Source organism: Drosophila simulans, chromosome 2R (genome assembly GCF_016746395.2).
Source record: "Drosophila simulans strain w501 chromosome 2R, Prin_Dsim_3.1, whole genome shotgun sequence".
In the NCBI taxonomy this organism is placed as follows: domain Eukaryota; kingdom Metazoa; phylum Arthropoda; class Insecta; order Diptera; family Drosophilidae; genus Drosophila; species Drosophila simulans.
The window spans coordinates 2,846,293-2,867,102 of NC_052521.2; the positions used below are offsets into that span (position 1 = coordinate 2,846,293).

At 35.9% G+C, this 20,810-nt stretch overlaps 1 protein-coding gene across 2 annotated transcripts in view; it reads right to left on the reverse strand.

Moving 5' to 3' along the window:
* Positions 1-667: 667 nt before the first annotated feature.
* LOC6736189 (transcription-associated protein 1) overlaps positions 668-20,810 on the reverse strand; it is a 57,839-nt gene continuing 37,696 nt past the window's right edge. Inside the window, exons 12-21 of one of the 2 annotated variants that reach the window (XM_016167494.3) lie at positions 18,739-20,131; positions 17,916-18,211; positions 15,858-17,444; positions 15,515-15,797; positions 14,673-14,823; positions 10,018-12,811; positions 8,831-9,367; positions 8,157-8,276; positions 5,482-6,699; positions 668-1,337 (exon numbers count right to left, since the gene is read on the reverse strand). In XM_016167494.3, the coding sequence (XP_016026009.1) occupies positions 765-1,337; positions 5,482-6,699; positions 8,157-8,276; positions 8,831-9,367; positions 10,018-12,811; positions 14,673-14,823; positions 15,515-15,797; positions 15,858-17,444; positions 17,916-18,211; positions 18,739-20,131 (8,952 nt within the window). In that variant the 3' untranslated portion in view covers positions 668-764. Of the gene's footprint in view, positions 1,338-5,481; positions 6,700-8,156; positions 8,277-8,830; positions 9,368-10,017; positions 12,812-14,672; positions 14,824-15,514; positions 15,798-15,857; positions 17,445-17,915; positions 18,212-18,738; positions 20,132-20,810 lie in introns of those variants that run through there. The other variant, XM_044922621.1, reaches the window with a different exon arrangement.

The window sequence follows — 20,810 nt, forward strand, 5'->3', positions numbered from 1 at the left end:
ACAAGCCCGAGGTATTCAATCCTACCTGCTGCCGAGTCTGCCCGGGAATCCATCCTCTTTGGAAATACAAGAAGTTCCGCAAACTGAGTGCTAAAAGGCGCCTTCGAGCAGTACTCATTAATGCTCCAACTGCCTAGCCCATCGGCACTCAGGAGGAGACTGCCGCAGAAACTTTGGCCATGCACCTAATAACACCTACAAAGCGCACAAACCGATCACGCTCACACTTTTGAACAACTTTAAAAAATTATTTCCCATTTTGTTCCTTAATGAAAATTATAAAATTTTGCGTTCGCATTCCCACTAGCTAAGTGCCGGGTATATGATTGTCGGGGAACTCGACTATAGCCTCTTAACTGTGGTATTTTTAATACCTTCTGTAACAATTATCCTTGTTATGTTGGAGATGAAAGAGATCCAACTACCAGTTAAACATTCCTAGTACGGCGAGCTTATGCTGTCAAAGTGGACTCCACCGAACATCAAATGCCCATCCCTTGGCCCAACTCCTTTAAAAGGACAAGTTCAGTATTATAAAATTTGCTTATGAGAATCTGCCTTATGAATTAAATTATGGACTTTTAATTAACTATCCAACCTTTTATATTTTATGGTCGACCCTCTTGAATAATGCTTAATGTCTGCTATAGTTAGTCAAATTAATAAGTTATTTTCTTTCAAATGTTATCATTTATTATACGGTTGCTTGGTGGCTTTCATACAAAATATCATTTTATTTGGTTTTTAGAGTAACATTTGCAATATTATAGCCAGGGATGCCAAGCGGGATCCATACGACAAAGATTATCAATGTTGGTTGCCGATTGAACGAGTACGGAAATCTTCTTATTTTCAATGCTATCAAAATAAGATATTTTATTAAAACGCGTCATTATGATATCCACCGCTGAATTCACAATGTTTACTGAGTGCTCCATACAATTTCCCTCGGAATAACGGTCTTCAGAGCCTTCGATCAGTTTACATTCTCTGAAACCTTTTTTTTGAAGGGCTATTATTTCATCTCTTAAAATAGTTTGTAATATTGAGCATAATTTGTAATTTGGTTGAATAAAACACCGAGCTGTTGCCACAATTGCTGCAGATAAAGGTCCAGTTATTCCAAAATGTGTTATAAATTCACCAACATTCGGAGTCAGGCGAAATGGAACAGGTCTGTGTTGATTAAGCTGGCACTTATCATCATTTACATCAAACTTAAAATAAGATATGTTCATTAGTCCTGAGTCTTGATGAAGGTACATCATATCCGCATTCAGTCGAGTAAGATTCAGAGCGTGTTCGCATAGGAATGCCAAAGCCAACTGCAGGGTAAGCTGAAAAATAAATAGAACATGTTAAGAGATGTTCTTGAATTAAAAACATAACATTTAAAATAAGTATATTCTGGTGTAGGCGTAAGGTGTAGGCCACCTTAATATAAAGAAGACATCCGATATACCTGTTGTAGTGGACTTAGAAGAATAAAATATGTGCTCATGTAATACATGCGTCAATACATATGCACCCAAGAATTACGAAATCTTTCGAAACTGATCAAATCTGCAGTATTAGAAAAAAAAAGGATATTTACAAGGCCCACCTATATACTTCATATGTTGGTATGAATACCTCAAAAATTGCATTACGAGTTAGTCGGTTGCGATATTTCGGACGAAAAGCGACTTCGTGAAGCTAAAACACCAAAATCTGTTTCTTCTTAAATGTAATGCATTTGGATCGTAGCGGTTATTCAGGGTTATTCATTATATACAAGTGAAGATTCTATTTAAATTTTTAATATTTGCTCAAAAATATTTCATATTAATGTTTTGTATATGTTATGTATAGCGGAAAATGATTGAACATTTTATACTGTACTAATAAAGGGTATGTAGGGTATGTAAATTAATTAACTTTAGTCTACTGGAATATGCATGCTAATTAAGGCACCGCAAGGCAAACAGTAAAAAACCGATTCAATGTGGTCCGAGTGTACATATTGTGTACTTAAACAGATGATCCACACTCAAGAATCGGACGGACAAGCGAAATTAATAAGGCTTTGGTCATTAAGGGATCATCAAATTCCTTTGACCACATTTCAATAAAAGCAAGCACACCTCCGGCCTTATTGACAATACACGAAGGAAGGTCTTTAATACAAAAAAGGTTAATAAAAGGGGACCATGGTGGCTCCCTTTTGGGATTCCTGAGGTTACTCGTAGAATACAAGAAAGAGAAGTTTTAAAGATGACCCGCTGCGTTCTGCCATTCAGATAACTTAAAATCCAATGTAGAAGATGAACAGGTAAACCTATTAAATCAAGTTTAATTACTAGAAAATGGTTAACAGAGTCAAATGCTGTACTAAATTGTGAGAAGGAGATCGTGAGTGAGAACGCTCAGAGAAGTTGGTGAAGAGCAAACTGTGGAAGTGTCGGACAGCAAGAGGCCGGCAGGACACGGAAGGAGGAGTACTGCAAGTGAAGAGTGATCCTGGGAGTGGAGGTGAAGGACCTGGCGTGTCTTAAAGGGTCAGTGGAGTCAGTGGTCAGCAAAGGTAGTCCAAGGTCGAGCGTTGCGTTGCCTCAACCCGTGGACGATACACCTTTCCCCATAACATCCCTGGAAGCCCAGGACAAGAAAGGCAAGGTGTCGCAGGAGCAACGCGTACAATAAATCGACTTTAATCAGAACCTCTGTTTGTCCTTTGTCGTGCAATCACGGAAATCATAAATTTGGTGGGCTAACACACAAACTCTCTGAGCTCAAAAATCGATCAAGAGAGTTTCGAATATAATTAACTAGCGACAACGATAGTCGAGCAAGTCGTCAATAAAGTCATGCTGTGCAATAAGGCGAAGAATACTCAATTTTTCTTCTAGGAACCACATTTTGTATATTGGGTATATTAAAATCACCTAGCACTACCAATTGGGCCTATCGGGCAGTCTATTTGAGACGGATTTGATGCCGTGCAAAAGATTTAGGCAGTCTGGGAATTCAGAAGTCGGCGGAATGGAAAAGCACGTGTTATAAACAGATCTGTCCGCAAATGACAGCTTATATGCATATATACGCATATGAATTCTGCATAACGGGACTCGTCAAAAAGTAACTCATCTGGCGTGTAGATGGTAGACCGCCATTAAGACTCCACCTCCCCGTCTGGAGGGACGATTATGCCTGTATATTGTGTACATACCTGGGGAACTTCAGAGTTAAGTATCTCCGACTTTAACCAATTCTCTGTAAACACAATATTATGGAAGACAAAGGAAAGGCAATCCGAAATTAGCTAGCTTAGTTAGCTTGATACTCTTGCATTTTGATAGGTCACGTGTGGTCTTATTTTAATATGAGCTTTGCACTCTTTTACCACCATACTATCCGGCCAAAAATTACCAGACTATAGGGTCGAAAAAAGCTCATTAGGAATAGTTACCTTGAAAAAAGAAATCTTTTCAACTTTATATTATCGGTTTTTGTTTTGTCTTGTATATAAGAAGAAAAGAAAATGCCATAATTTTTATTATATTTGAGTAGGCTTAAACACTCTTTCCTTCACATTACTTAGCATAAATACAAGAAAATGTAAGTACTTTAAATATATTGATCGATTTGCGGCTATGCACGACCAGCTAGCCTTTTCCCTACTCCAGCTTATCTATTTAACAGCTAATCTATTGTTCCCTTACCAAAATCGAAGTCGCTTAATAACTCTTGGAGCAGAGAAGGGAAAAATAGCACCTTCTCTACACCTCGTTATTATACAAAATAAGTCGTTACCAACGTCCGAATTTCTAAAGTAATACGACTCCTAGGTAAGTCCATTTGGTTTAAAGTAACTAGCCTATAAAGCTAAAAGGTGGGGTCAATATCAAAAAGCTTTGCCCATCGTTTGCTCACAAATTTGTTTTATTTGCCCACGTCCAGTTTTCAAGATCTGAATTTTCGAAGATATCTAAATTTTTTTTATAGGAATAACATCGTTTGCCCACCCTTTAGCATTTTGAAAAAGGCTATACTAAATATAAGACATTAAAGACAATCTCGTTCTACACAAAGAATGAAGTGTTTGCCCATGTCTTATAACGCAGTAAATGTTATCATTAACAAACGTTTGCCCACCCTTGTAAAACCTTTAACAAAAACTTTACGTTTGCGCACCCTTAAAAATAACTAATTTCCTTAGCCCATCTCTTAAAAACAAATAATTTCTAATAAAAACATTTGCCCACCCTTTTAAATTTATTTTTATCGTTTGCCCACTCTTAAAAATAATTTATTTCGTTTGCCCACCTTGTAGTAGCCCGTTAGTGGAATCAAACGGATTTTAATGTTACCTATTTTGTGGCAAAACGCAGAAAACCCATGAGGTAGTAGGTACATCTGGAATTTTGGCAGCTACCGTAAGTGTTCGCAAGTCCGGTGCTTAACGCATCGGTTAAAATGCTTTCAATTTAGCGAAAGGGTGATTAAAAAACGTAAGCCAGACGTCGGAATTCGAGCACGATTACGCACATGCAGACTTCATAACGAGACCCAACCTCAGTTGAACCCGTTCTGAGCGTTCCTGCTGTGGGGGAAAAATATCAATGCAACAGCAGGAGGTTGCAACTATGGATCTCGGCCTGCTCCAAGTTAGGAGTGTGTGGAGACATGGCGAGCAGTTGGCGAGGCTTCTCGTTATCTTAGTAAGGACTGATGAAAGTTTCGCAACAAACAACCTAACCTGCAAAAATCTAAATTTGATAATCGGCTCTTAAGGGAGCTAAACTGCGTCGTGGAACTAGATTAGGGTACATTCACGCTTCATATAATCTCTTATAGTACGTCGTTAACCAACATGGGAAGACCTTCAATACAATTATGAAGACAGGGTGAGTGCATAATATGTAAGCCTGATTTTGGTTCCCGATAAGTGCAAGGCACTTATGGGTTAAGACGCGATTTCTACAAACAACAAACATACTCGTAGAAGCGCAGATAGGGGGTAATAACAATTTTCAAATGACACGCCTCACGTAAAATAAATATTAGGCATGATTATGCTATATATAGTGTAGGTGCCCATAGCTCACGGAGACGGGAATTTTAAGGGAACCCTGCCACAGGTTGTTTGGCTAGCTGATATTTGATGGAAATTCATCACAAAGGTCGTCCGTCCGAAAGAAACGAGAATAATCAGGCATTCTATAGCATTCTTTCTTGTTTCATTTATATACCCTATAAATACCACTTGATAAGTGCCGTTTGATTAATGCCGTACTAGTTGCACTTTTTGTACCATTGCTCTAAAAAATCAATATCAATCCTGATGACATTCGAATTTCACCTCGACATGTTTCAGAGAATTAAAAAACTTAGCTTAATAACCTTTTTGTACATATGTGCGCTCAGCAAATGTACAATATTTTCAAAGATTTTAGTCATAATAATAATAATGATATATATACATAATAGCATATTGCTTACCATTTTTCGGAAATGCCAAAAGTCAGTAGCCGCCAAAAATGTTTTCAAAGCCCAATGTTTTAGTAATGTTTTTGGCACCATAGTCCATTGAATTTCAGAAAATATTTCTCTCAGTAGGGTATGTGTAGTTGGAGTTCCTCGTGCCTGTACTTCAGAAAGACGATCATAATACTTAACTATTGGCATGTCGTAGTCAACCTGCATACTTTGACAGCATTTTTTAAATATTTTTAACAATGAAATACTGTTTGGATTATCTTCTGCTAATCTCATTTGTGGCGATATTGGGACAACCCTCGGTACCGTTATGTTTAGAAATCTTCGACTTGTCTCTTTTTGCTTTTCTAAATAGTAATTCAACATGCGTTTCAACTGCAGAACTCTTTCTTCTCGGCGAGCATCTCCCAAACCTGAATCAAGAACTACAAGGTACGGATATATTTTCCCGTTAGTACCTCTTATGTATAACCTACGCGCTGCCGTATTATTTTTCTGTACAATTTCCACACGCGGCATAAATCTTGCGATTCTTACATAATAATGAGATGATAAGGGAATTAACAATTCTCCAGGAAGTTCAACCTCAGCTGTCTTCTGACTAAAGTTTGATAAAAACCTACACTTGTCTTCTATCAAAAATGATGTGGGTAATTTTTTAACTTTAGTCTCAAGGACTTTTATCCATGTTTTTAGTTTCGATATCAAGTTGTGCAATTTCATGGCACCTGGTTTTGAAAAATCGAAGTCATTAGTGAATTGCTCCTTCATTTTTTGAAATACTGGATCTTGAAAAGTAACTTGGGCGCGTCGAGCAAGAGACTCCGAGGCTGCTGAATTCGAAATTGAGGAGGTTACTGATCCCGGAACATTTTCTATTCCAATGCCAAACGTAGAACCCAGCTTTTTGACAAAATGCAACGTGTGAGGGGTTATGGTTGAATGTTGAACAGTGTCCCTTTTTTCAAAGGCTATGGCATAGCATTTAATTAAGCCTTGGCGTAGTTGTCGAAGAACTTCCTCGGTCCAGCTTTCTCTAAACCAAACCATTTGGTCTACAATTCCTTCCAAGGAACTTAATATTGTTGGATGTACTTCTCTCTGTAATTGCATCACCTTAGAGCAGCGCCACATGGGCGGAGTTGCTTTAATGGGATTTATTGATGAAATGTTTCCGTGACTTGCTCCCCTTCCAAAACTTAAAGTAGTTCCATCCATGGTCTAAAAATAATAAAATAATAAAATATTTAGTTATCTTAGGGCTTAATCTTAAATAATTTAGAAAAATAAATCTTTTGGACGTTTTCAAAGCATTTATGTACATATATATATTTAATACCTACATATGTACACATTAAAACGCTGTCAGTAGGGGAATTTAAGCCAGAAATTTACTCAAACCGGTCTCTAATTTTAAAAGCTTCCTACTTGAAAACTTACGGGTAGGGTATCTGATAGTTGAGGAATTCGACCATAGCACTCTCTCTCGTGGAGAGGAATTATTACAGCTAAAAAGTTAAGATTAGGCCTACAAACCACCCAAAACGCCCACACTTTTTAATTTTTTTATTACCTGTGTACGTGTCTATCGATTTGTCACGCTCCCTTTAACTCCAACATACTGCCGTTCTCTCTTCCACTAGCTAAGTTACAGTTATCTAAAACTCTGCGAAATCGGGCTTAGCGATCTCTCTTGTTTTATTATCGATATGCCAAATACAACAAATTACGAGTTGGACACTATCGCGCGCTAAGTCCCCCCAAGATTGCCACGCGCACAATTTTAATTAATGTTATGATGTTTTTACAATTTTTTGTTGGTCTTTCCAATTTCTATCGTAGTTCCAATGATTATACCCATTACCGGTAGAGTAAAAGCAAAGACACTAGAATAACAAGATGCGTAACACCATACGATTTTTTCAGCGTGTCTCTAGAGGTGGCTCCAGGCTCTCTCGAGTTTTTGTTCGAGAGAGAAAGAGCGGAGAGCGCTACAGCAAACAGCTCTTTTCTACGCATACAGTGATAGCAGACACTTGTATGTGTGCACACGTATGCTCATGCATTGTAAATTTGACAAAATATGCCCATCACCTTAGAAGTTCAAGAGGTTCAAGAAGTTCTTAGACGTTCAATGTATTTTTGATTGAATTGTGAAAAATTCTTGTTTTGCATTGCCCTAACGTTATTATTATTTAAATATAGCTTAAAAATAGTAATAGCCGAATCTATGTACATAATATCACAAAATGAATTTCAAAAATGACTTTATATTAGAATATTTTTCATTCGAGTATTCAGCTTGCGACGCGTGAAAAATTAATAAGGCATTGATTGTTGAGTGCTTGTGACCGCACTCCGTTCCTCAAGATATGACTATGCAATAAACAGTTTTCATATTTTGATTATGCATTGTAAACACATACAAGTGTCTGCTATCACTGTATGCGAAGAAAAGAGCTGTTAGCTGTAGAGCTCTCCGCTCTCTCTCTTGAACAAAAATTCGAGAGAGCCTGGAGCCACCTCTAGAGACACGCTGAAAAAATCGTGTGCCAAAAAATCGTATAAATTAGCGTATAAAAAGCGAATAAATTAAAAATATATGCTTGTTGTCTTTTAAAGTACATAAACGATTATTGAACATACAAAAATGTACAAATTAAAAATAATATACTTACCGAGCATGAACTTTTTACAGCCTGTTCAGCAGTTTTATGTTTTTCGCGTTGTTCGATTTTTAAAGTCAAATATAAAGTCCGAATCGGGAAATATACCGCTTGAGGATAAAGGCGTCCAATCTGAATTAATTACAAAAAAAGTTAGATTATTTGTATATTTTAGAAATACATGCAGGTTAGTAAAAACTTATATTATTTTATAGAACCGTATTGCAAACAAGACTAATACCAAGATGAAAAAAAAATAAAATCACTTTTCACAAGTGTGGGCATGGCTGTTTTGGGGAGTGGGCGTGGGAATATTATATGTATAATATATATAATTTATATAGTCGGAAACGTTTCCTTATTCCTCATTCTTTTCATTACTTGTCTTGCTACTGTCTATCGATGTGATTATAAAGAATATTAATAATGCTACGGGTTATTGATTATTTGCCTATTCTCCGCGCCAAAATCGATACCATAGAAAATGGCTTGAATTCGATGCCACAATATCGCATAAATTTCGCAAACATTGCACGAATTGCACGAAAATTCTTTACTCTAACGCAATGATGTGTGGTAAAAGCCGCTGCTATATTAAACTAAACTATATTAAGTTGACTGGCGATCTTAATCCTAAAATGGAATATACATAAATGACACATACAAATGGCATTTGTTTTACTTACTTGGCTTAAGAGATTTAATATAACATCCCCTTCGAACTGTTCTAAGCAACAGAGCAACTGAGGAATCCATGGTAGCCAATAAGAGGGCGGAATGCCGGGCACATACTTTTCCAAAGTACTTATGAGGATTTTAGTACTATTATCATAAGACAGAAACCACAAAACTTTTGCAATATATTTTCGGGTTTTGCTTTCAATTTGATTTCTGCTTGCATGCAAATAACAAATTAAAGCATTGGCAGCTAATGCGATTTGCCTTTCTTTTAAAAATATTTGTTCCATATAGTCACCCCACATTGCCCAGGCTTTGGTAAGGCCATCATGAAGCTGAGCAGCAGCACTAAATGATTTTCCAGCCTCTTCTGATCTTCCTATTTGTGCTAATAATAGCCCCTTTAGAGCATAAAATTCAGCGTTCATTTCACCAGTGAAGTATTTTAAATTGGTGGACTCGATTACTTCCAGGGCTTCATTAATTTCATTTTTTCCAGATGTTGATGGCATTTGCAGGTAGCATTTAACTTGCTGCCGAATTTTCTGCAAATTTAAGAAATTATTATAGATTGGGCATAAGCAAAAGTCGGTGGGTAAAATTATATTGGCATATTGATAGAATACTTAAGTACATTATGAACGTAAAATATTAAAATATTACAAAAAGATTAATTAATAAGCCCCTTCACGTAATAAATACTTTTAATGAAATCTAGTAGACCCTCTCCGAAAAACAAATAAACAAGAGAGAATGCTATAGTCGAGTTCCCCGAATAACAGATAACCGTTGGAAAAGTTTTTTAGCAAGTCGATAGCAATTTAAGCGACTACAAAAATTATGAACATTTTTTTCAAAAATGTGGGCGTGGCAGTTTTCTGAATCTCAACCTTTCAGCTTTTATAGTTCCTAAGATCTCAACGTTCATACGGACAGACGGGCATGGCTACATCGACTCGGCTATTGATCCTGATCATATATATATCATATATATATACTTTATATAGTCGGAAACGCTTCCTTTCGCTCGTTACATACTTTTCAACGAATCTAAAATAAAAGCAAATATAGGGAATTTCTCAGAACAAAATGCTGTCGGACTATCAGCGAGCTTCCACACTCTAATTGCAGATATGAATTTGAGAACTCTAAATCTTAATTAATATATGAACTCCATATTTTTTGATTTAATTACCTGAAAACAATCCACAATCGGAACAGACGGGATTGTATATATCCTGGATAATGTCTCCTGACAAACACCAGTCAAATTGTGTTTCCGAGCTATTTTTCCAAAAGATATTATAGCTTGTGCTGATGCGTGAACTCCTAGCATTGTACTTCCTTGATCCGACTGTTGTTCTAGGTGTTGTGTTATTATTTGATAGTGATGTTGTCTCCATGTAAATATGTCGCTCCAATGCGATAAGTCATCAGAAATAATAGGTAAACGATTACGCCATGTTTTCACGATAGCTTTCATATCGTGGAGTGAATTATTGCGCGATTGAGCTAGTCCCTGGTGGATTTGACTTGCTTCATGAAGCTCCATAATTTGCTGTGATGCTTGAAGATACGGCAAATGAATATGTGAAACTATGTTCGGCAATCGACGCCACTCACGAATACATAAGCTGGATGCAATTTCAACATATCGTTCGATGTTGCCTGTTTGTCTTTCTTCTTGGTGGAGAATACTCAAATACCCTTTGTAAAGGTTGATTTTAAAGCCGTAGTGTTTCAAATAGCATTGTTCTGTTTTAGCCAGCGCGATTTTCATCAAATTCCAATCAGGTACGCGCCACGAACTTTCCAGAATCAAAAACATATTTTTGTCCTTATTAGTTTGGGCATAGTCCAGCAAAATGTCCCATTGGTTCAATTCCTTAGCACACCGCATCCAGTGATTTTCCCACAATATTAATTCACTATTAACATATGTATTAACTACGCCGTTACTTAAATCTTGTTTAAATTTGGTCATTGCTAGATCATAGGCTCCTTGGGCTTCTTCAAAAAATCCCATTTGCTCATAAGAAACAGCTATATTTGTTTCCGGGTAGTGTGCAAATTTAAGCCATAGGCCAGCCCAAAGATCTTCCTCATGCATCGAAGAATACATTTTTGAAAGTGAATCAAATATATTATTTGATTGTTGTACATCCACGTCAGAGAATTGATTTTCACCGCCATCACTATCCTTGGATTGCATTGATTGATTAACGGCCATATCTTCTAAAACAAGTATAGCTCTATGCCATAGGTTATGAGATTTGCCTAGGTAAGCTAATAAATTAGGTGGAATATATATGGGTGGCGCACATTTGGTTAAACTCTCTACAAAAGTATTTAATGTACTTGGATAGCAGTCTTTTTGATTAACGTTAGTTCCAGACGATAAAAAGGGAACCAGCTCTTTTGTAATATTACACCTTTGATCTTCAGTGAATATACTCCAAATACGTGGAAACATAGATAGCCATACGCTTTGAGCTAACTGTGTATCAATATGACATAGCTGGGATGTGGCGACAAGCATCTGGTCGGTCCTAATATTTCGGTTTGCTTCTAAAAATTCAGCTTGCTTGTAAACTAGTTCGACCAGAGTAACACGTCGATTTGGTAGTATTTGTTGACAATCTTCTTTGCGATCAGCAGTGAACTCAAGTGTTAAATCGATATCAAACACGTCGTCTTTATCATCAACAGATTGTATAATATCAAAAGATTCGGAATGAGAGGATAAGAAGGATACAAAGGAATTTTCCTGTGTTTCTGATGAATTTACTGGAATGACTGAAGTAATGCTGGGTATTTTAAATTGTTCATTTGAACATTGAATTTGCATCATTGTATTGGCTGTTAAAATAAGCAATTCAATGCATTGTTTTATCCAATAATGGGAACCAATTGTGTCCCAAGCTTGGGAACAAATTATATATAACAATCGATCGTGAAGTCTACGCCGCATTGATGAGTCTAAAATCTCAAAAAATTTGGAGCGTACGCTTGGATTTTGAAAACGTAATCCGTTTAAAAAAGCTCCCTCCAGTTTGTTTGTTAACTCAGTTTGCTTAAGGATTTCATCTCTATATATAAAATTTATGATTTCCAAGAATTGTATATTAAGCTCAGTTTCATCAGTGAATTTCTTTTCAACGTTTTGCATTAACTTTACCAGCAAGGCAGACTTTTCGCGAATAGAAGGAACTTGGGTCATAACATTTGGCTCTTTCGTTTTAATCCATTCATCGAGCATTTTAATTATACATTTTATAATTTTTACCTCCGTGCTCTTTTCAATTAGACTAACCAAAATGGTGCCTATGAAAAGTTTTCTGATTTCCACACTCATTACAAAGATCCTATTTTTGATTAATTCCAAAGACAGAACTAGGAGTTCTAAAGGTAAAGCATTTGAATCAGGAGATTGGCTAATAACAGTATTACCACCAATGGCGTTTATGTGATCCTTTGTAAGACGATTCAATACCCTTATAAACTGGACTAAAATTCGATCAATATAACTTGCATTATTTGTAGTGCACGCTTTCAAAATCATTAAGGTACCAAAAAGCGAAGAAGCATTCGGTTGTGGACTCTTTTCGTAAAATGTTAGGTTCTCAGCGATCATTTTACTAACAGCGCTATATAATAGATCGAGATCTTCATGCTTATGTTGGGCGTCAGGTGGAAAAATTCCCATTATTCGAGTCAAAAACATATGCATTAACCGCACTATTCGTGTATTTTGATGAATTATACACAAGGACAGGCCTCGCTGAACCGGTCGTATAATTGACACCAACTGATCTGGATTTAGTATAGTAGTTAAAAATGTTAGAAAATCTATTCCAGTACATATGTTGTTTAAGTTGTGATGCGGAGTTTCCACTGTAGCAAGAACTTTATCAAGCCAATTAAGCTTAATATCAAATGGTTGAGGCCAGATCTCGGGACGCATCGCCATTTTTAATAGCATAACGCACCTGAAAATAAAGTTGTTGGTTTTAATATCATAATTATGAAAAAACTTGGTTCCGTAAATTAAATCACAAGTTAAATCACAAGCAAGAGAATGCTATAGTCGACTTCCCCAAGCTATCAGATACCCGTTACTCAGCTAATGAGCTGAGCTCAGCTAAATGAGTTCGCAGATGCGAACGCTAAATTTAATAATTTTTCTGGAATATCAATAGATGTTGAATGTTTTGTATGTGTAAGGAGGGGCGTGGCCAAGCCTTTTTGGTATACCGATAAAAATTAACAAGAAAATCAATAAAACGAAGAAAAACAAAACATTTTTTTAAAATGTGTGAGTGTGGCAGTTTTGTGCGGTTTGAGGACGTTAGAATCAAACTTCAGCAGCTTCTGTATTTATGAATTGACCTCCACCATCAATTGACAACTAAGTGAATTCTGCTGAAAATACAGTACATGTTTTTATGTCAATGTCACCCCAAACCATTTAATTATTGTCCAATTCAACAGAATTTTAATTATTAATAATAATAATAAAAAAACTATTATGTAGAAAGAACATGGACGATTCTTATTTTTTGTATATAGTTGTTTGCATGAAAGAACAGCTAATTAGAAAATCTTACGAAAAACTATTACACTTGGCAGCAGATAAGTGCGTTAAGGATTTGAGCATTGGTTTCGAGCATTGAGAATTAATATTGATCATTTCATTAAGCGCCTTTCGTCAATTTCATTCAGTGCCGAAGTCTATACACAATAGAACCTTGGATAGTATTCCTAAGCCTTGTATTCCGTTTCATGCACTCCATATTTCAAAGGGAAAGCATGTCCTGGTTGATGTAAACCAATGCTAGGAAAATTAACAGAATCTTCTAGTTAGTCCGATTTGTAAAAATTACTTAATAAGGTGGAATTAATTTCATAAATAACGCAGTGTATAGAAGGACCCAAGTAGCGCCTAGTGATTTCGTTTGGAATGGAACTATAGTTGATGAGCTTTCTGAGCACTTTAATATGATAATGACAATGATCAGGATCGATACGAAGTAGTTGATATTGATAATTGCCAGATAACTCAAAATTTAGAGGCGTTTTAGAACCGACTTAGGCCTTAGATAAGTAATTTTAATGAAACACTGCTGCCATTTGTTCATAAAAAGCGTTGTCGATCTGTAGTCAGACAGTCTCTCGAAAAAGCGCCAAACACAAAGACGTGAAAGACTAAAATAGGAAAAAAAAAATTTATCGATATGCAAACCTGTTAAGCTCCGTAGATCCTAAAGGTTTGCATTAGAATTTTTATAATCAGTTCTTGAATAGCTCTGGTATAATGAACATCAAATAAATCTAATAAAAATTAAAAAATATATATATTTTTTATTATACCTAAATATTTCATTATTTAAACATTCTCAGTTTCATCACTGTTATTTTTAAAGAAAAGAAAAGAAAGAAATGAAAACTTCCTTTGAAGTTGTCTTACTCGGCGGTACAGCCACATTTTTTAAACAGTGATAAAGTGTGGCTCATTAATGGATACTTTTGCTATTAATTCAACACTTTTTAAAATATATGTACATGTATATATCTGTCGGAGTCTGATGGCCAGAATAACCCTTTTTCAACTTCCTGTGCCTCTCGGATCTTGGCCTTTCGTTTTCTCGACGACATTCTGAACTATATTCTTCAAACTTCAGTTCTACTGTACGTTTATATGTACACAATCTGCCAATTCTTTGTTTTTTTATTTATTAGTGATGAGATTGATGACATCGATTCAGTAGTGATCGTACTTAACGTTTAAATAAATTTGTGCGCGGCATTCCTGGTATGAATATAAGAAATGGGTACAACATAAATACATACCTTCGAGACAAACTTTCTCCTGGCGAAAGTATTGGCGCTTGCGGGTCATTAACCTGACATGCTAAACGTATCAAGAAATTTAAAACCGTATCACAGTAGGATTTGTCTATTGATCGCAGTATGTCATCAGGCTTAGTATGTGATCCCACTCCTGTATAAATAAAAAGTAAAATATTAAATATTTTTTTTATTATCAGTTCTTATAAGGTTATGTTGTTTGTTCCTTTCAGTACTTTATATGGATCTTTATTATGTTCATATTCATACCACTTGATACTTTTGCTAAAAAGATTATGAAATTAATAAGATTGGGGGCAAGTCAAGTAGTTAACAAATATATTGAATTTTAAATTTTTAAATTAATAACTCTTGTTACACCATTTGCTGCGTGAGTAAATATATTTTGATTTCTACATCTATCAACCCACTTTTCAAAAGTTTGGGCGTGACAGTTTTTTGCGGTTTCTGGGCTTTAGAGTGGGCGTGGCAACATGGGTCAACAAACTTGCGCTGCGTATTTGTCTCTAGAATCACTATGCTGAATCTCAACCATCTAGCTTTTATAGTTCCTAAGATCTCGACGTTCATAAAGGGACAGACGGACATGGCTAGATCGACTCAGCTATTGATCCTGATCAAAAATATATATACTTTATAGCCGGAACGTTTTCTTCTGCCGGTTACATGATTTTCAACGAATCTATTATACCCTTTTACTCTACGAGTAACGGGTACAAATATCCAAAAATTTTTCAAAAATATGGCCGTGGCAGTTTTGAGTGGTTTTAGGGCATTGGAGTGGGCAAAAAGTTACTTGGCAAATCGATAATTTTTTTACTTTCCTTGGACTGTTGTTTCTCTTATAATATCGAATGACTTTTTTCGAGTTTCAACAAAATCGATCCCTGATCGTTTTACTGAGCTTTCCTGTATTAACTCCTCTTCGGTTCCATCTGTTTTAGTTTCTCGATCATCCTTAATACGATGAAGCTCCCATTTTATAATAACTTCTGCTAAGTCCACGGCAAGTTTTTTATGTTCGATAGATGCAGTAGGAGGAAACCCAAGGCGCTGCATATAGTTAATCAAGTGTTGCACTAGTTGATGTCGAACCGGAAAATACACCTGCAATAAAAATTAACTAATTACACTGTTGTTTAAAAAAAAAAACAATTTTTTTCATACTTTATAATGACGAATAATGAGCTGCAAAATATGAAATAACTGCTGCATAGCGTGACCTTCTTCAACTATAATTTTTTTTGTCCAGTGTGTTAGCATAGTATTTCCATCCTCCATTCGCAACGGCATAGCTGGCGTTAGAACATCAAGTGCCTGCTTAACAATAGATCTGGCCTCTAATGCATGTCCTTTCAGCAAGGAATGAAATACTTGTAAAACTATTTTCTTGTGGATGGCCAATCTTGCGATTATATGCGAAAGTAATAAGTGACCGTGGTATCGTGCAGTAGGGTCCACTGAACTTTTACTCAGCAAACAGGGCCAGGCAAAGGTCATGAGGCGCCTAAGCTTGTTACCTTGGCGCTTATTATTAGCATCTCCGTCATGTATGTGCTGAGATGCACGTTCTACCAATAAGCATGCTAGTTGTAACAGAGCAATTCTTACTGCATCATCATATTGTTTATCTGGGTCAAAGACCTTATTGATAAAAACGGACACAATATTTTTTTCATCTTCTTGATACGGGGTCGGAGGAGCCCCAATTAGTTTATTTCCTTCACCTTTATCAAAACTTACAGCAAAACAGGGTATTATGACTGCTGTAATTATTTTAGCTTTTAGCTCTTCTGAAAAAAAGCTGTTATTGAAGTTTTCAACAAAGTAAAAGAATGCGTTTCGTTTCCAGTTAACTGTAAAACTTTGTGCTACCGTGTGTTGCAAGAAGTCTCGCAGGAAATAGACATCCGGTATAAATCGAAAGCATAAAGCCCTTAATAGTTGAAACAGCAGTTCAATGTCATTTGTATTGTTAGAAAAATAATGCAAAAGTATTTTTCCAATCAAATGCCATAAATCACATAGAACGTCTTCAGAGCTTAATGTACTTAAATAATTCTGCCAACAATTTTTAAGGGCGTCAACAATATCTTGTCGTGTTGGTATCCATTGATCGTCTGATTCCATTAATGTAAAAATGATTAAAACGGCTTGGTGCTGAATCTCATATTTGAGTGCTTCTGGAAATTCTGTCTGTGTATTTAAATAATGTATTAAATTATTATACCGACTACTTTTAATAACTGCTCGAAATGATACTCCCGTTTCGTGTTTCAACAAGTATATAAAAAGACGATTCCATTGCGGATCTATCATAAGAGATTCCGTTAAAAATAAATCCACTGTTTCTGTTGGAAATCGTTGAAGAAACTTAATTAGGGCTTCTCGATATGGACTCGATGCCTCAATCATTAGGTTTTTCTCGGTTTTTAAGACAAGTTGGCACAGCTTTTCAATGTATTTTACTGATGCTGATATATAGAAGAACATTTCGATTAGTATGACAATTTTCTGTTCATATTCTCCGCCTTTCGATGATGCAAAAAAATTAACGTTTGGACTTGTGGATTTGTATTCACTAACAAATATTTCCATAATTTTAGAGCAATGTTGCAAAATTTGCTCGCTTAACTTCTCATTGAACATTTGAGGAAAGATCTGAGTAAAGTAAGATAGGCGTTTTATTGCTGGTATTGATAAATTTCTGTGGTCGCCCAATTTTAAGAGCAGTGGGCGCATTGCAGATTGTATCTGAAAAAAATATAAAAATGTTATTATTCATAAATGATAAATGTAAAGAAGAATGCCTTAAAGCAGAATAATACACGATTTCTTTTATCACCCGGAGAGCACAAATAGCGGTGATCATATACAAAAAAAACTAGAGAAAACAAGAAAGAATGTTAAAATCGAGTTCTCCGACTTTGTTGATATTGATCATATACGTTATGAGGAATTGGATAATTCTGTACAAATGCAGAGATCAGTTTGGAGAAAGAGAGTTTGGATACAGTTTGTAAAAAATGAACCTATTTAAGCTTAGCTCAGCAATAGTTGTTAAAACCGTTTCAGATTTTTAAGAATTAGGGAAACTAGACTATTTGGTAACATTTAATTCAATCTTTCGCTTTTATCATTGGTTGCCATAAACGATAACATTTTATAAGGTTGTGATGTCTATTGTGAAATTGGCAATATTTCAAATATCCCAAAAATGCATACCTTTTCTTTTTCCAGAGTAACTCCAGTTATAAAATGCTTCATGCAAAGAAACGCAGTTGTCTGAAGTTCTGATTTATCACTTTCCATTACTTTAAAAATTATATTTATTATTTTTTCTTTGTATCCGATATCACTTATATAGTGGCATGCTGCTAAAGCTCGCAACGCACTAGTCCTAAGTGGTATAAGATTCGGAACGTTTTTGTAACAGTCCAACTTTGCTAATGTGGCATCTTCGGCTTCACTTAGTGTTAGTAACTCGTGAAAAAATAATTTGTGGTAGGTATTCGTCAAATCTGAAAATTATCAAATAAAATCGCAGGTTAGAAAGAATTTTAAACTTGGTCTTCATACAAGAAAACTCAGAATTAAGTTAATTATTTGCAAAGTGCAAATAAATACAAGAGATAATGCTACAGTCGAGTTACCCGACTATCAGATACTCGTTACTCAGCGCGGGATTTTTTTTTTTTTTGCAAATCGATAGAAATATACAAGACTAATAAAAATGTGAAAAAATATCAACCTACTTTTAAAAAGTGTGGGCGTGGTAGTTTTGTGCGGTTTGTGGGCGTTCGAGTGGGTGAGGCAACACATGGGTCAAAAAACTTGCGCTGCGTTTTTGTCTTTAGAATCTGTATGCTTTCTAGCTTCTATAGTTCCTGAGAACTAGACGGACAGACGGACAGGGCTAGATCAAGAATATATTTACTATATATTGTCGGAAACGCTTTGAACGAATCTGCTATACCCTTATACTCGACGAGTAACAGGTATAAATATTAAAAACCAAAATCCTTTTTACGAAATTAATTTAGCTTACCAATTGTAAAAAGTCGTGGCTCCAAAGTTGTGCAGAATGTATTGCCATCCATAAGTCCGATTTGCGCATTTGCAGGTTGATGTCTCAATAAATGCTTCTTTGGCGGTATAATGTCAGCGAGAACGTCTTTATGCGGATCCATAACTTCGGAAACGGTTTTGGATTGTATTGTGCCAATATGCTTAAGTAGTATCATAGATTCTTCTCTAACAATGGTATTAGGGCTTGTGATGTGCCGCACTAGTTCGTGAATAACTTCATAAGTGGCTTTGACTTGTAAATCTTTTAGATCTATATTTTTATAACAGTCGTTTATTGGCGTTAAACAAATTTCCAACATGCTTTTCATATAACTTTTTGTTATTTCAATAGCACCATTAGAAACATCTCCCTCTAGGTCCATTAATACAAACATAAAAGCTTTTAAAAAATTAAAGAGATTTTGAAAGAGGGCTCGCAAAGACATATGTTTGCATAAAAATTGAATAGCTTGGCAACCGCCTACTTTTGAGTACCATGGCCGATCATAGCATAAGGATACCATTTTTTCAGCTAGATACTGTATTATGGGCAATTTACACGCTCTGTCTTTATTACCCATAATATTTGTTGCAGTTTCAAGTATAATACCCATACAAGCTATTCCGGGTTTGCATAACTCCTTTTCTTCATGACCCATGCAAGAGGCCAAAGCATCTATTAATATCATGGGGTCAATTCCATGCGTGGCTTGGTAGCCCTTTTGTGGAAAAGGTCCGGCCTGTTGTGCAATAGCTACCATAGTATAATGCCTGACAACAGCAGCCATTACTGGGCACACTGAATCACGCAAGTCCTTTGTTGCTGATGCAACCAACATACCTATGAGGGCTGTCTGATGAGTTTCTCGTACAGTTTCGTTTCCGACTTTATGTTGAAACGTAGACCAATTCATAATTTTATTTTCAACAAAATCTACATGTGTAAAAAGTTTCAGGAGCATATGTTTTTCATCATCCAAACTAATAAAAGCAGCTAAGAAGCACCTGATTACTTCCCAACTTTGCCTCCTATAAAACTGGTCTGTGGAATTTGATCCCAATGCTCGAAAGGCGGACTTAATCGCCTCATCGACTGGAAAATCTATTGGCGTTTCGTATTCCTGAAAATAAGTTACGATGGAAATGGTAGGCTTGTCGTTTACAATATACGACAAAGCTTGTGGCTCCACCATCATTTTTCGATTGCCGCCACCAAATTTTCCTAGAACGCGAAAGGCAACCAAGGCGGCGTTATCCTGATTTCTTAAAGTTTTCCACAGTGCTTGCATTAATGCAGCTCTTACTGGTTGTATATGATCATACAAAAAGTCTGGTTGCAAATTGTCAACGCAAAGCTCTAAAGTTCGCAGGCCCTAAAAAAATTTGTGGAAATTAAATATTTTTCGTTAAAATTTCAAAATATTTGTTCGATTTTTGAATTTTCCTGATTATGTTCCATTATTAAAAAAACAAGCATATACATAGAAAATGGAATAAAATAAAACAAAAGAGAAAACGTTATAGTTGAGTTCTCCAACTATCAGATATCCGTTACTCAGCTAATGGAAATGCAAACGCGGTTCTTATTAGCTAAAAAGACACTCTTAAAGCAATCAATACTATCTTTTTTTTATTTTTTAATCTTACTAATATTTATTTATATTTATATATTTCCGCGTTTACTCTACTCTTTTCTATAACGCATCTATCTTCTCGCTAATCGAGCCGTACAATACACGACAGCGCGCCTCGGTTGGTCGGTTGGTTGGGTAGAAAGTGTAAGCAAGGGACTCGCGCGCAAAAAAAAAAATAAAAAAATAATATAATATAATATAATAAAGGGGCTTGGTGGATGACAGTTTCCATACACCAAGCTCTATTCGCTTGCCGAAGCTTAGCCAGGTCTTTCGAGATGTTCAAGGCTGTATAGACTCAGAGATCGGAAATTATATTTTCAAAAGGTCGCTCAAAAGGTTTGTTAACGTTAAGAACGACTTTCGATATGTAACCGGACTATTAATTGAAGCTCTGTTTAATTAATTAACGTTTAAA